At 41.2% G+C, this 13,302-nt stretch overlaps 1 protein-coding gene across 1 annotated transcript in view; it reads left to right on the top strand.

The window, feature by feature from the left end:
- The window catches only part of KLHDC1 (kelch domain containing 1), a 64,520-nt gene that overhangs the window by 14,713 nt on the left and 36,505 nt on the right, over positions 1 to 13,302 (top strand). The window contains exons 2-4 of the mRNA XM_033188110.1: positions 2,193 to 2,263; positions 2,742 to 2,859; positions 3,301 to 3,419. Coding sequence (XP_033044001.1) covers positions 2,193 to 2,263; positions 2,742 to 2,859; positions 3,301 to 3,419 — 308 coding nt within the window. The remainder of the gene's footprint in view (positions 1 to 2,192; positions 2,264 to 2,741; positions 2,860 to 3,300; positions 3,420 to 13,302) is intronic.

Raw genomic sequence — 13,302 nt, 5'->3', positions numbered from 1 at the left:
TGTGCAGAAGCGTTTAAAATTGATATGATCCATTTGTCCATTTTTGCTTTGGTGGCCTGTGCCTGTGGGGTATTATTCAAGAAATTTTTGCCCAGACCAATGTCCTGGAGAGTTTCCCCCCTGTTTTCTTGTAGTAGTTTTATAGTTTGAAGTCTTAGATTTAAGTCTTTAATCCATTTTGATGTTATTTTTGTATATGGTGAAAGATAGGAGTCTAGTTTTATTCTTTTGCACCATCTATTGAAAAGACTCAGACATGAGTGTAAGTTTAATTTCCTTGGAAGTAATATAACAGTTTTCTGATTTTACACGTGTGTGTGTGTGTGTGTGTGTATGTGTGTGACAGAGAGAGAGAGAGAGAGAGACATGGTAGACGAGATACTCTTTTTTTTTTTTTTTTGAGACAGATGCTCCATCTGTTGCCTAGGCTAGAGTGCAGTGGCACAGTCTGAGCTCACTGCAACCTCCATCTCCGGGGTTCAAGTGATTCACCTGCCTCAGCCTCCCGAGTTGCTGGGATTACAGGCACGCGCCACCACGCCCAGCTAATTTTTGTATTTTTAGTAGAGATGAGGTTTCACCATGTTGGCCAGGATGGTCTCGATCTCTTGACCTTGTGATCCACCTGCCTCTGCCTGCCAAAGTGCTGGGATTACAGGCGTGAGCCACCACACTCGGCCTTTTTTTTTTTTTTTTTTTTTTTTTTTTTTTTAAGAAACAGGGTCTGCCTCTTTCACCTAGGCTGGAGTGCGTGGTACTATCATAGCTCACTGCAGCCTCGAACTCCTGAGCTCAAGTGATCCTCCCACTGCAGCCTCCTGAGTAACTAGGACTACAGGCGTGTGCCACCAGGCCTAACTAATTTTTTGGTTTTTTTTTTAGAGACAGGGTCTGGCTATGATGCCCAGGCTGGTCTTGAATTCCTGGATTCAAGCGATCCTCCTGCCTTGGCCTCCCAAAGTGCTGGGATTACAGGAATGAGCCACTACACCGGGCCTATTTTTAAATTTAAAGAACATAGAGTGAGAAACAGCTAAATCTTCTTAGCATGTTAATAACTTATGTATTATATAGTTTTGGAAATTCTTAAAGTGCTATTTTAAAATTCTAGTTGTTTTTGTTTGTTTGTTTGTTTTTGAGACGAATTCTCACTCTTTTGCCCAGGCTGGAGTGCAGTGTCACTATTTCAACTCACTGCAACCTCTGCCTCCTAGGTTCAAGCGATTCTCCTCCCCCAGCCTCCTGAGTAGCTGGGATTACAGGCATATGCCACCATGCCCAGCTAGGTTTTTTGTATTTTTAGTAGAGGTGGAGTTTCACTATGGTGGCCAGGCTGGTCTCAAACTCCTAACCTCAGTTGATCCACCTGCCTCAGCCTCCCAAAATGCCGGGATTACACTGTGCTGGGATTACAAAGTGCTGGCTGAGCCACTGCGCCCCACTGGTTATGTTTGAATTATTATATAGATTCTGAGAACTATCACAGATTTGTGTAAAAATTGATTTTAAGCCCTAAGTTTGTTTAAGCTCAAAATAAGTAAGATTGTTATACAAGTCTTACTTCTCTTTTCATCATGAATGTAAGAATGTGCTATTCTATTTGTGATCAGCTTCTTTAGAGATTATTCAAGTTCAGAGTTGTCGTTTTGACTAAATGTATTGTGATCCTTATATTCTAGATTTAATAAACAACTAATACTATGCCTTGCATATAGTAGGCACTCAAAAAATATGTTCAGTGAATTAAAGTATCTGAGATATCTTAATAAGATATTTAATTGTATCTTTTAAAAATTTCCTCCATTGATACTTCCTGTCACCCAAAATATATTGCCCTTTTTTGATGATCTTTTTCTTCGTGGCTTTATAGTATTTAATATTCTGCTCTAAATCTTATTGTTTTGCTGTTTTGTTTTACATAAAGCCCCTTTTAAAGGTTTAATTGTCCTAAGTATTTTCTTGAGACATATACTTGCTATGTTTTATTTGGATCTTTTATTGTTTTCCCACTTTCTCTTAGAAAATCTTTCTTTCCTTTTCTTTTGATACATTTTATTTTATATTGAAAAAAATCCTTGAGCCTTCTTTTGTGTTTTATAGTATTTTCCTAGCAATTTTTCTCATCCTGAGAAGCTGTGTAACTGTTTGCTATGTACTTAATAAACATAATTTTATGTATTCTGTATTTTTAGTCTATTGAAGACAATGAAGTATATTTGCCTAATGATGAAATTTGGACCTATGATATAGATAGTGGGTTGTGGTAAGTAATTTTAAAGTGCATACTGTCTGATCTTAATTTCTATTATAAATGTTTCTGTAGACTTTAGGGAATTTGAGACCATACTTTGAATATACTGCTACATTTTTGAAGTCTCTCTTTCCTTTTCTTTCAATGCTTTAATTTTCTGATGCTTTCATTCCCCTGCTGTCTTCCCTGCTCCATTTTTTGTCTTTTAGTATTTCTCTCAAGAACAGTGCTGTCTCTGAAGATTTTGTTTTATTCTGCAAATTCCCAGTTCTAGTGACGTGTGAAATTTTTGTGATTTTTTTTTTTCCCTAGCAAATTGAAAAATTTTTACCCTGGATCTTCTTAGAGTTTTTACATTATTAGTCACCATTACATTATAATTGTAACTGACAGTGACAGTTTTCACTGACAAAAGTACTCATGGAGTTTAAAGAGAATTTTAATTTGCCTTTCTGGAAAGTTATGGGATTCCATGTTATTCTTGCTGCAGGAGAATGCACCTCATGGAAGGAGAACTCCCAGCCTCCATGTCAGGAAGCTGTGGTGCTTGCATTAATGGAAAGCTGTACATTTTTGGAGGATATGATGACAAAGGATACAGCAATCGAGTAATAATTTCTTTAATTCAAGAGTGCAGCAAAATGTAATATTTAATGTATCATTTCATCTCACAAGTTACAAATATTTTAAAAAGAATATATATAGAAAACCTTAAACATGATTAAAGATTTTAAAGCTAGATTGAAAATGCAGTAGTTCTGCTCTTCTCTTCTTCTGTGTCTTTCTGCTTCAGAATTAACTGCATATTTAATTGATATTCATAGGATAAGAGCAGGATGGAAAAGACCTATTTTAATATGTTTTATATATCATTTTTACTCCTAAAACAGTCTTGTTTTTATTAATTCTACAATTTTTAATTTTTTAATAGGTAACAAACTTACCTATTAAAAAGAAAAAAATAGTATTAATTATTGGATCACATTGCCTCTGATGTAGATTTAATTTTTAAATGCCGTGTCTGCTAATAGTGTTCTCGTCTTTTAAAGCTTTATTTTGTTAATTTACGAACAAGAGATGGAACCTACATTTGGGAAAAAATCACCAACTTTGAAGGACAACCACCCACACCACGTGATAAACTTTCCTGCTGGGTATATAAAGACAGGTAATGCAGCAGTTGCACTTAATGCATTATGTCTACCTAAGCAAAGATAATAACTTTTGGCTAAAATACAGAATGCTTAAAGGTATGAGTTTTTTCAGGATAGCAATTGATTTTCTAAATAATCGGAATATCTGTGGATACTGCCCGTTGTATTTCTTCCTTTCTAATCTTTAAACTTTTTGTTTCCTTATTGCACTGGGTAGGACCTTGAGTAAATCCAGTGCTTATGTTTATACTTTCTTTTTTTTTTTTTTTTTTTTGAGACGGAGTCTTGCTCTGTCGCCCAGGCTGGAGTGCAGTGGCCGGATCTCAGCTCACTGCAAGCTCCGCCTCCCGGGTTCACGCCATTCTCCTGCCTCAGCCTCCCGAGTAGCTGGGACTACAGGCGCCCGCCACCTCGCCCGGCTAGTTTTTTTGTATTTTTTAGTAGAGACGGGGTTTCACCATGTTAGCCAGGATGGTCTCGATCGCCTGACCTCGTGATCCGCCCGTCTCGGCCTCCCAAAGTGCTGGGATTACTGGCTTGAGCCACCGCGCCCGGCCTATACTTTCATATATTACTCATTCTTTTTCTCTGAACAACATCTATCATTCCTCTACTCTGAGCATCAGTAAAACTAGATGGTAGCCTCTTCATCCCTCTCTCCCTCCCATTCCTTCAACACCAGCTTTTGTGAGTTACATTTGTAATCTTTCTGTTCCATTTTTGGAAAGAAGGGGAACTTTAGTGATGAACATTTTAGCTCCCCACTCCCTGTTTATCATTTCTTGCTAATTCTTTTTAGCTATTCTTTGTGGTTTTTCACATTTTTATTCTTTATGTCCTTTGCTGTATTTTCTGTGACAACTGTCTCTTTGCTGTTTGTAACATTGTCTTCATTTCTGAAATGAATTTTTCTCCCCTTTTATTTCTTTCCTAATTTTTTGTTTTTTGGAGATGGAGCCTCACTCTGTCATTCAGGCTGGAGCACAATGGCACGATCTCTTCTCACTGCAACCTCTGCCTCCCGGGTTCAAGCGATTCTCTGGCCTCAGCCTCCTGAGTAACTGGGATTACAGGCGCCTGCCACCATGCCCCGCTAATTTTTGTGTTTTTATTTTATTTATTTATTTATTTTTGAGACAGAGTCTCACTCCATCACCTAGGCTGGAGCGCAGTGGCGCGATCTTAGCTCACTGCAATCTCCACCTCCCAGGTTCAAGCAATTCTCTTACCTCAGCCTCCCAAGTAGCTGGGACAATAGGGGTGTGCTACCACGCTGGCTAATTTTTTTTGTATTTTTAGTAGAGACTGTGTTTCACTGTGTTAGCTAGGATGATCTCAATCCCCTGTGCTTGTGGTCCCCCAGCCTCGGCCCTCCCAAAGTGCTGGGATTACAAGCATGAGCCACCACGCCTGGCCCTAATTTTTGTATTTTTAGTAGAGATGGGGGTTTCACCATGTTGGCCAGGCTGGTCTCGAACTCCTGACCTCATGATTTACCTGCCTTGGCCTCCCAAAGTTCTGGGATTACAGGTGTGAGCCACTGTGCCTGGCCTTCTTTCCTAATTTCTAACAATTCTGTTTCAGCTCCTCATATTTTATGGCCATCAACTCTGTTATTTGAGTTCTTATATTTTTTGTTTTAAGGGTTTTCTTCATTGCTAATTACTTTATTAAATTTTATTTGTGTTTTAAAATATTCAGTATTCAATTTCCAGTTTTCAGATTTGCTTGTTTGTCTCTTAAATGTTTTTAAACAATTTGTTCAGTAGAGGACTAGGTAAGGTCTATACTTTGCAATCATTTATAGTCTTTTTTCTTTTTCTTTTTTTTTTTTTTTTTTTTTTGTTTTTTTGAGACGGAGTCTCGCTCTGTCGCCCAGGCTGGAGTGCTGTGCCGGATCTCGGCTCACTGCAAGCTCCGCCTCCGGGTTCACGCCATTCTCGCCTCAGCCCCCGAGCAGCTGGACTACAGGCGCCCACCACCTTGCCCGGCTAGTTTTTGTATTTTTAGTAGAGACGGGGTTTCACCGTGTTAGCCAGGATGGTCTCGATCTCCTGACCTCGTGATCCACCACTCGGCCTCCCAAAGTGCTGGATTACAGGCTTGAGCCACCGCGCCCGGCCTCTTTTTCTTTTTTTTCCTTTTTGAGGCAGAATCTCTGTCGCCCAGGCTGGAATGCAGTGGTGCCATTTCTGCTCACTGTAACCTCTGCCTCCCAAGTTCAAGCAATTCTCCTGCATCACCCTCCTGAGTAGCTCGGACGACAGGCACATACCACCATGCCTGGCTAATTTTTTTGTATTTTTAGTAGAGACCAGGTTTTACCATGTTAGCCAGGATGGTCTTGATCTGACCTCATGATCCACCTGCCTTGGCCTCCCAAGGTGCTGGGATTACAGGCATGAGCCACTGCACCCGGCCAATATGCCTTTCAAGTTGCTTTTATTCTAGATATTTCCTTTTGGTCTTTTTTTGTTGTTTTGTTCTTGAAATTTATTTGATAAAGAAACCATGTCATTTGGCTGTAGAATCCCAATAGTCTGCACTGTGTTGGTTGTGTCTCTGTGATATCATTTAATGTATTCCTCTACACCTTCTATTTTCTGTAAATTGGTACTTAGATCTAGAAACTTAAGCAAATTAATGTTCTTGTGTTGGTTGTTGGTTTGGGAGCAAATAAAAAGTACTTCATAGCTATGTTTGTTTGTTTGTTTGTTTTGAGATGGAGTCTTCCTCTGTTGCCTAGGCTGGAGTGCAATGGTGCGATCTCAGCTCACTGCAACCTCCGCCTCCTGGGTTCAAGTGATTCTCCTGCAAGCTCAGCCTCCTAAGTAGCTGGGATTACAGGCACCTGTCGCCATGCCCGGCTAATTTTTTTTTTTTTTTTTTGAGATGGACGGAGTCCCCCTCTATTGCCCAGGATGAAGTGCAGTGGTGGAATCTTGGCTCACTGCAACCTCCGCCTCCTGGGTTCAAGCGATTCTTCTGCCTCAGCCTCCCGAAGCTGGGACTACAGGCGTGTGCCACCATGCCTGGCTAGTTGTGTGTGTGTGTGTGTGTGTGTGTGTGTGTGTGTATTTTTAGTAGAGACAGGGTTTCACCATATTGGCCAGGCTGGTCTCGAACTTCTGACCTCGTGATCCTCCTGCCTCCGCCTCCCAAAGTGCTAGGATTACAGGCGTGAATCACCGCACCCATCTTAATTTTTGCATTTTTTAGTAGAGATGGGGTTTCACCATGTTGACCAGGCTCATCTTGAACTCCTGACTTCGTGATCCACCCTCCTTGGCCTCCAAAAGTGCTGGGATTACAGGCGTGAGCCAGCACGCCTGGCCCATAGCTGACTTTTTTTTTTTTTTTTGAGATGGAGTCTTGCTCTGTCACCCAGCCTGGAGTGCAGTGCTGCCATCTCCGCTCACTGCAAGCTCCGCCTCCTGGGTTCACGCCATTCTCCTGTCTCAGCCTCCTGAGTAGCTTTCTGCGGGCACCTGCCACCACGCCCGGGTAATTTTTTTTGTTTTTTTTTTGTATTTTTAGTAGAGACGGGGTTTCACCGTGTTAGCCAGGATGGTCTCGATATCCTGACTTCGTGATCCGCCCACCTCGGCCTCCCAAAGTGCTAGGATTACAGGCGTGAGCCACCACGCCCAGCCTACTTTATTATATTAAGTATATATAAAAGTATATATAAAATATAAAATACAGACCAGACGCAGTGGCTCACGCCTGTAAGCCCAGCACTTTAGGAGGCCGAGGCAGCCAGATCACTTGAGGTCAAGAGTTGGAGACCAGCCTGGCCAACATGGTGAAACCCCATCTCTATTAAAAATACAAAAATTGGGCCGGGCGCGGTGGCTCAAGCCTGTAATCCCAGCACTTTGGGAGGCCGAGACGGGCGGATCACGAGGTCAGGAGATCGAGACCATCCTGGCTAACACGGTGAAACCCCGTCTCTACTGAAAAAAATACAAAAAACTAGCCGGGCGAGGTGGCGGGCGCCTGTAGTCCCAGCTCCTCGGGAGGCTGAGGCAGGAGAATGGCATAAACCCGGGAGGCGGAGCTTGCAGTGAGCTGAGATCCGGCCACTGCACTCCAGTCCGGGCGACAGAGCGAGACTCCGCCTCAAAAAAAAAAAAAAAATAAAATACAAAAATTATTTTTTTGCGTGGTGGCAGGCACCTGTAGTCCTAGCTACTCAGGAGGCTGAGGCTGGAGAATTGCTTGAACCTGGGAGGTGGAGGTTGCAGTGACCTGAGGTTGTACCATTACACCCCAGCCTGGGTGACAAGAGTGAAACTCTGTCTAAAAAAAAAAAAAAATAGGCCAGGCGCGGTGGCTCACATCTGTAATCCCAGCACTTTGGGAGGCCAAGGCGGGCGGATCACGAGGTCAGGAGATCTAGACCACGGTGAAACCCCGTCTCTACTAAAAATACAAAAACTTAGCCAGGCGCGGTGGCAGGCGCCTATAGTCCCAGCTACTCAGGAGGCTGAGGCAGGAGAATGGCGTGAACCCGGGAGCCAGAGCTTGCAGTGAGCCGAGATTGCGCCACTGCAGTCCAGCCTGGGCGACAGAGCAAGACTCTGTCTTAAAAATATATAGATATAGATATAGATATAGATATAGATATAGATATATAAAATAAAAGATAAAACATAGCCTTTTATTTTTTTATTTTTTATTTTTTTTGTTGTTGTTGTTGAGACGGAGTCTCGCTCTGTCGCCCAGGCTGGAGTGCAGTGGCCAGATCTCAGCTCACTGCAAGCTCCGCCTCCCGGGTTTACGCCATTCTCCTGCCTCAGCCTCCCGAGTAGCTGGGACTACAGGCGCCCGCCACCTCGCCCGGCTAGTTTTTTTTTTTTTTTTTAGTAGAGGCAGGGTTTCACCTTGTTAGCCAGGATGGTCTCGATCTCCTGACCTCGTGATCCGCCCGTCTCGGCCTCCCAAAGTGCTGGGATTACAGGCTTGAGCCACCGCGCCCGGCCAAAACATAGCCTTTTAAACCTAGATGTTTATGAGCAATGACTATTGATTTTTATTAAATACTTTTTCTTTTGAAATCGTTTGAGGTTTTTTTCTCATTTAAGTACTGATGTCATTAAATATTTTCTTATATGATATACTCGTGTTTCTGATATAAATCTTACTTGGTTGTAACAAGTATTTCAACGTATTGTTGAATTTTATTCACAGGTATATACATAACTTTTTAGGAGGAGTAATTGATAGCTTTATTGATTTGCCTCCTGGTTACGCTTAACTTTTTGTCATTTTGGTTTGCAAAAAGCATTTTAAGGGCTAGAGGCAAACATAGGACTGAACTGTGTCTCTGAACCTTACATAGGCTTGTATAAAGGGAATATCTTTGAATGCTTATGACAATGACGTGTGTTTCTGTAAGCCACTATGGTTTTCTGCCTTTGTTTTTCCAGGTTAATCTACCCTATATTTTTGGACCTTTAAAGGTTTTTTTGTTGTTAATATGTAAAAGAAACCAGTAACAGTGATTGCCCTAGCAAGGCAAGGGAATTAAGTGACAGAGTAGGAGGGAGACTTGCCTTTTGCTATGCTTTTTTTTTTTTTTTTTTTTTTTTGAGACAGTCTAGCTCTTGTCACCCAGGCTGGAGTGCAGTGACATGATCTCCACTCACTGCAAACTCTGCCTCCTGGTTCAAGGGATTCTCCTGCTTCAGCCTCCCAAATAGCTGGGGTTACAGGTGCCTGCCACCATGCCCAGATAATTTTTGTATTTTTGGTAGAGACGGGGTTTCACCATGTTGGCCAGGCTGGTCTCAAACTCCAGACCTCAGGTGATCCGCCCACCTCAGCCTCCCAAATTGCTGGGATTACAGCCATGAGATACCACACCTGGCTTGCTACACCTTTTTGAAAGGTTGTGGTAAATACATAAAACATAAAATTTTTCATTTTAACTATATTAAGTATACAATCCAGTGGCATTAATTACCTTCATAATGTTGTGCAACCATCACCAGTACCTACTTCCAAATTTTTTAATTACTCCAAACAGAAACTCTGTACCCATTAAGCAATATCTCCCCATTCTCCCTTCTTTCCAACCCCTGGTGACCTCTAATCTTTCCATCTATAATAATTTACGAATAAGCAGATAATAGGTATTTCATAAAAATTGAATTATAAAATGTTTGTTCTTTTTGTCTGCCTTATTTCACTTAACATGATGTTTTCAAGTATATGAAATATATGTTTTCAAGTATATGAAAATATGTATGTTTCAATATATGTTGTAGCATATATTATTCCTTTTTATCGCTGAATAATATTCCACTGTAGATATATACCACATGTTGTTTAGCCATTTATATGTTGATAGATGCTTGGGTTGTTTCTACCTTTTGGCTATTTGTGAATAATGCTGCTGTCAGTGTTGGCGTATAAGTTTGTTTGATTCAATTTTCAATTCTTTTGAGTATATATGTTAAGAATAGAACTGCTGGGTCATTTGGTGAATCTATGTTTCAGTTTTTGAGGAACCACCAACTATCTTCCTTAGTGATTATACCATTTTACATTCCTGCCAGCAAGGAACAAGGGTTCCAGTTTCCCCACATCCTCACCTATGCTTATTTTGGGGGGGGGGGGGGTGTGTGTTTTTAATAATAGCTATACTAGCAGATGTGAAATGGCATTTCATTGTGATTTTGATTTGTATTTTCCTAATGACTAATGATGTTGGCTTATTGGACATTTGTACATCTTCTTTGGAGAAATGTCTATTCAAATCGTTTACTCATTTAAAAAAACGAGTTGTCTGTCTTTTTGACGTTACGTTACAGTAGTACTTTATGTATTCTGGGTGTTGATCCCTTATCAGATATATTTAGTTGTATTTTATTTGCCTTGCTTTGGTATCATGGTAATGCTAGTCTCAAACTAAGTTAGGAAGTATTCCTTCCTCACTTTGTTTTTTTTTTTGGAAGAGTTTGAGTGGGATTGGTGTTAATTCTTTTAAAAATATTTGGTAGAATTCGCCAGTGAAGCCATTTGGTCTTGGGCTTTTCTTTCTTGGGAGGGTTTTGATTACTGATTCAATCGTCTTACTTGTTATAGGTTTATTCAGATTTTCTATTTCTTCTTGAGATATATTTTGTTTTTGTTTTTATAAGAGTCAGGGTCTTTCTCTGTTACCCAGGCTGGAGTGCAGTGGTGCTATCATGGCTTACTGCAGCTTTGAACTCCTTGAACCCTCAAGCAGTCCTTCCACCTCGGCCTCCTGAGTAGCTGGGACTACAGGCACGTGCCACCATCCCTGACTAAGATTTTTATTATTTGTAGGGATAGGGTCTAATTATGTTGCCAGGCTGGTCTCAGACTCTTGGCTTCAAGTGATCCTTTCACCGCAGCCTCCCAAATTGCTAGGATTACAGGCATGAACCACTGTGCCCGGCATTGAGGGTGTGGGTCTTTCCAGGAAGTTTTCCATTTCATCTAAGTTATCCAACTTGTTGATATACCCTTCTTCATGGTATTCTGTTTTTTTTTTTTTTGTTATTGTTGTTGTTTGTTTTTGAGACAGGGGCTCACTCTGGTTGCCCAGGCAGGAGTGTAGTGGTGCTGTCTTGGTTTGCTGCAGCCTCTACCTCCTAAGCTCAGGTGATTCTCCCACCTCAGCCTCCCAAACAGGCGGGACTACAGGTGCACGCCATCACGCACAGCTGATTTTTTTGTACTTTTAGAGACAAAGTTTCACCATGTTGGCCAGGCTGGTCTTGAACTCCTGGACTCAGGCAATCTGCCTACCTCGGCCTCCCAAAGTGCTGGGATTAAAGATGTGAACCAGCATGCCCGTATGCTTTTGTCATCTTTTTTATTCTGTAGTATCTTCACTTGTGATTTTAGTAATTTGAATCTGCTCACTTTTTTCTTAGTGCAGCTGTCTACACATTTGTCAATTTTGTTGATCTTTTCAAAGAATCAACTTTTGTTTTGTTGCTTTTCTTTCTTTTCTTTTCTTTCTTTTTTTTTGAGTCATAGTCTCTGTTCACTCTGTTGCCCAGGTTGGAGTGCAGTGGCATGATCGCGGCTCACTGCAACCCCCACCTCCTGGGTTCAAGCAATTCTCCTGCCTCAGCCTCCCAAGTACCTGGGATTACAGCCGCCTGCCACCACACCCACCTAATTTTTTTGTATTTTTAGTAGAGACGAGGTTTCACCATGTTGGCCAAGCTGGTCTCGAACTCCTGACCTGAAGTGATCAGCCTGCCTTGGCCTCTCAAAAGTGCTGGGATTACAGCCAGGAGCCACCCTGTCTGGTCTGTTGTTTTTCTTGATTGTTTTTCTATTCACTATTTTATCTCGCCTCCAACCTTTATCATTTTCTCCCTTCTGCTCTCTGTAAGTTTAGTTTGTTCTTGTCTACTTCCTTAACTTGTACAGTTACGTTATGGATTTGAGATTTTATTTTTAATGTAGGCATTTATAGTGATAAATTTCCCTCTGAGCCCTGCCTTCGCTGCATCTCATAAGTTTTGTTGTTTTTGTTTTCATTTATCTCAAGGTAATTTCTAATTGCCCTTATGATTTCTTCTTTGACCATTTGGGTTAACAGGATTTTTTTTCTTTCAGCACTTTACAGGTTTTATTACACTGCTTTTTGGCCTCCATTTTTTCTTTCTCTTTTTTCTCCCTTCCTTTCTTTCTTTTATTTCCTTCCGTTATTTATTATTATTATTTTTATGTTATAGGGATGGTCTCACTCCATCACTTACCCAGGCTGAAGTGCAGTGATGTAATCATGGCTCACTGCAGCCTCAGACTCCTGGGCTCAAGTGTTCCTCCTTCCTCCTCTCAAGTAGCTAGGACTACAAGTGCATGCCACCACACTCAGCTAATTTTTTTTTTTTTTTTTTTTTGAGACGGAGCTTTGCCGTTGTTGCCCAGGCTGAAGTGCAATGGCGCAATCTTGGCTCACCGCAACCTCTGCCTCCCGGGTTCAAGCAATTCTCCTGTCTCAGCCTCCTGTGTAGCTGGGATTACAGGCATGTGCCACCAAACCCAGCTAATTTTGTATTTTTAGTAGAGATGGGGTTTCTCCATGTTGGTCAGGCTCGTCTCAAACTCCTGACCTCAGGTGATCCGCCTGCCTCGGCCTCCCAAAGTGCTGGGATTATAGGCATAAGCCACAGCACTCAGCCTTTTTTTATTTTTTGTAGAGATGGGGATCTCACTATGTTGCCCAGGCTGACCTGAAACTCCTGGGTTCAAGCAGTCCTCCTGCCTCAGCCTGCCACATTGCTGGTATTGCAGGTGTGACCCAGACCCAGACTGGGGTCTGGCTTCCATCTTTTTTGTGACAAATTTACCCTCATTTGTGTTTTTGTTTCTCTGTATATGTCTTTTTTTTTTCTTTATCTCTTCTGTGTTTTTGTCCTTAAATAATTTGATTAATTATGCCTTGGTGTAGTTCCTTTGTATTTATCTTACTTGGAGTGTGCTGAGCTTCTTGGGTTTGTAGGTTGATAGCTTCCATCAGTTTCTTAGTAATTAAATTATCAAATATTTCTTTTCCATATTTCTTTGTCTCCCCTTCTGGGACTCCCATTACATGCATGTTAGACCATTTTGATACTGTTCCACAAAGCTTTGGCTACCTGTTTCTTTTCCTCCATTCTTTCCTTTGTGTTTTAACTTGGATATTTTTTATGAATCTATTGACTTGTCTTCAAGTTTACTGATGTTTTCCGTTGCTGTGTCAAGTTTGTTAATTATCAAGTTCCAGAAAGGAAATTTTTTTTAAAAGTTTGCTGTTTAACCTATATAATGAATTCTTTAGTTCTGACATCTTATTTTCTATTTTTAGCATTTCCATTTAGTTCTTTTTTGTGTTTCTATCTCTTTGATGAAATTACCCATTTA

The sequence above is a fragment of the Trachypithecus francoisi genome, unplaced genomic scaffold (assembly GCF_009764315.1).
Source record: "Trachypithecus francoisi isolate TF-2019V2 unplaced genomic scaffold, Tfra_2.0 Lachesis_group3, whole genome shotgun sequence".
In the NCBI taxonomy this organism is placed as follows: Eukaryota; Metazoa; Chordata; class Mammalia; order Primates; family Cercopithecidae; genus Trachypithecus; species Trachypithecus francoisi.
This window is presented reverse-complemented; position numbering and strand designations above follow the sequence as displayed.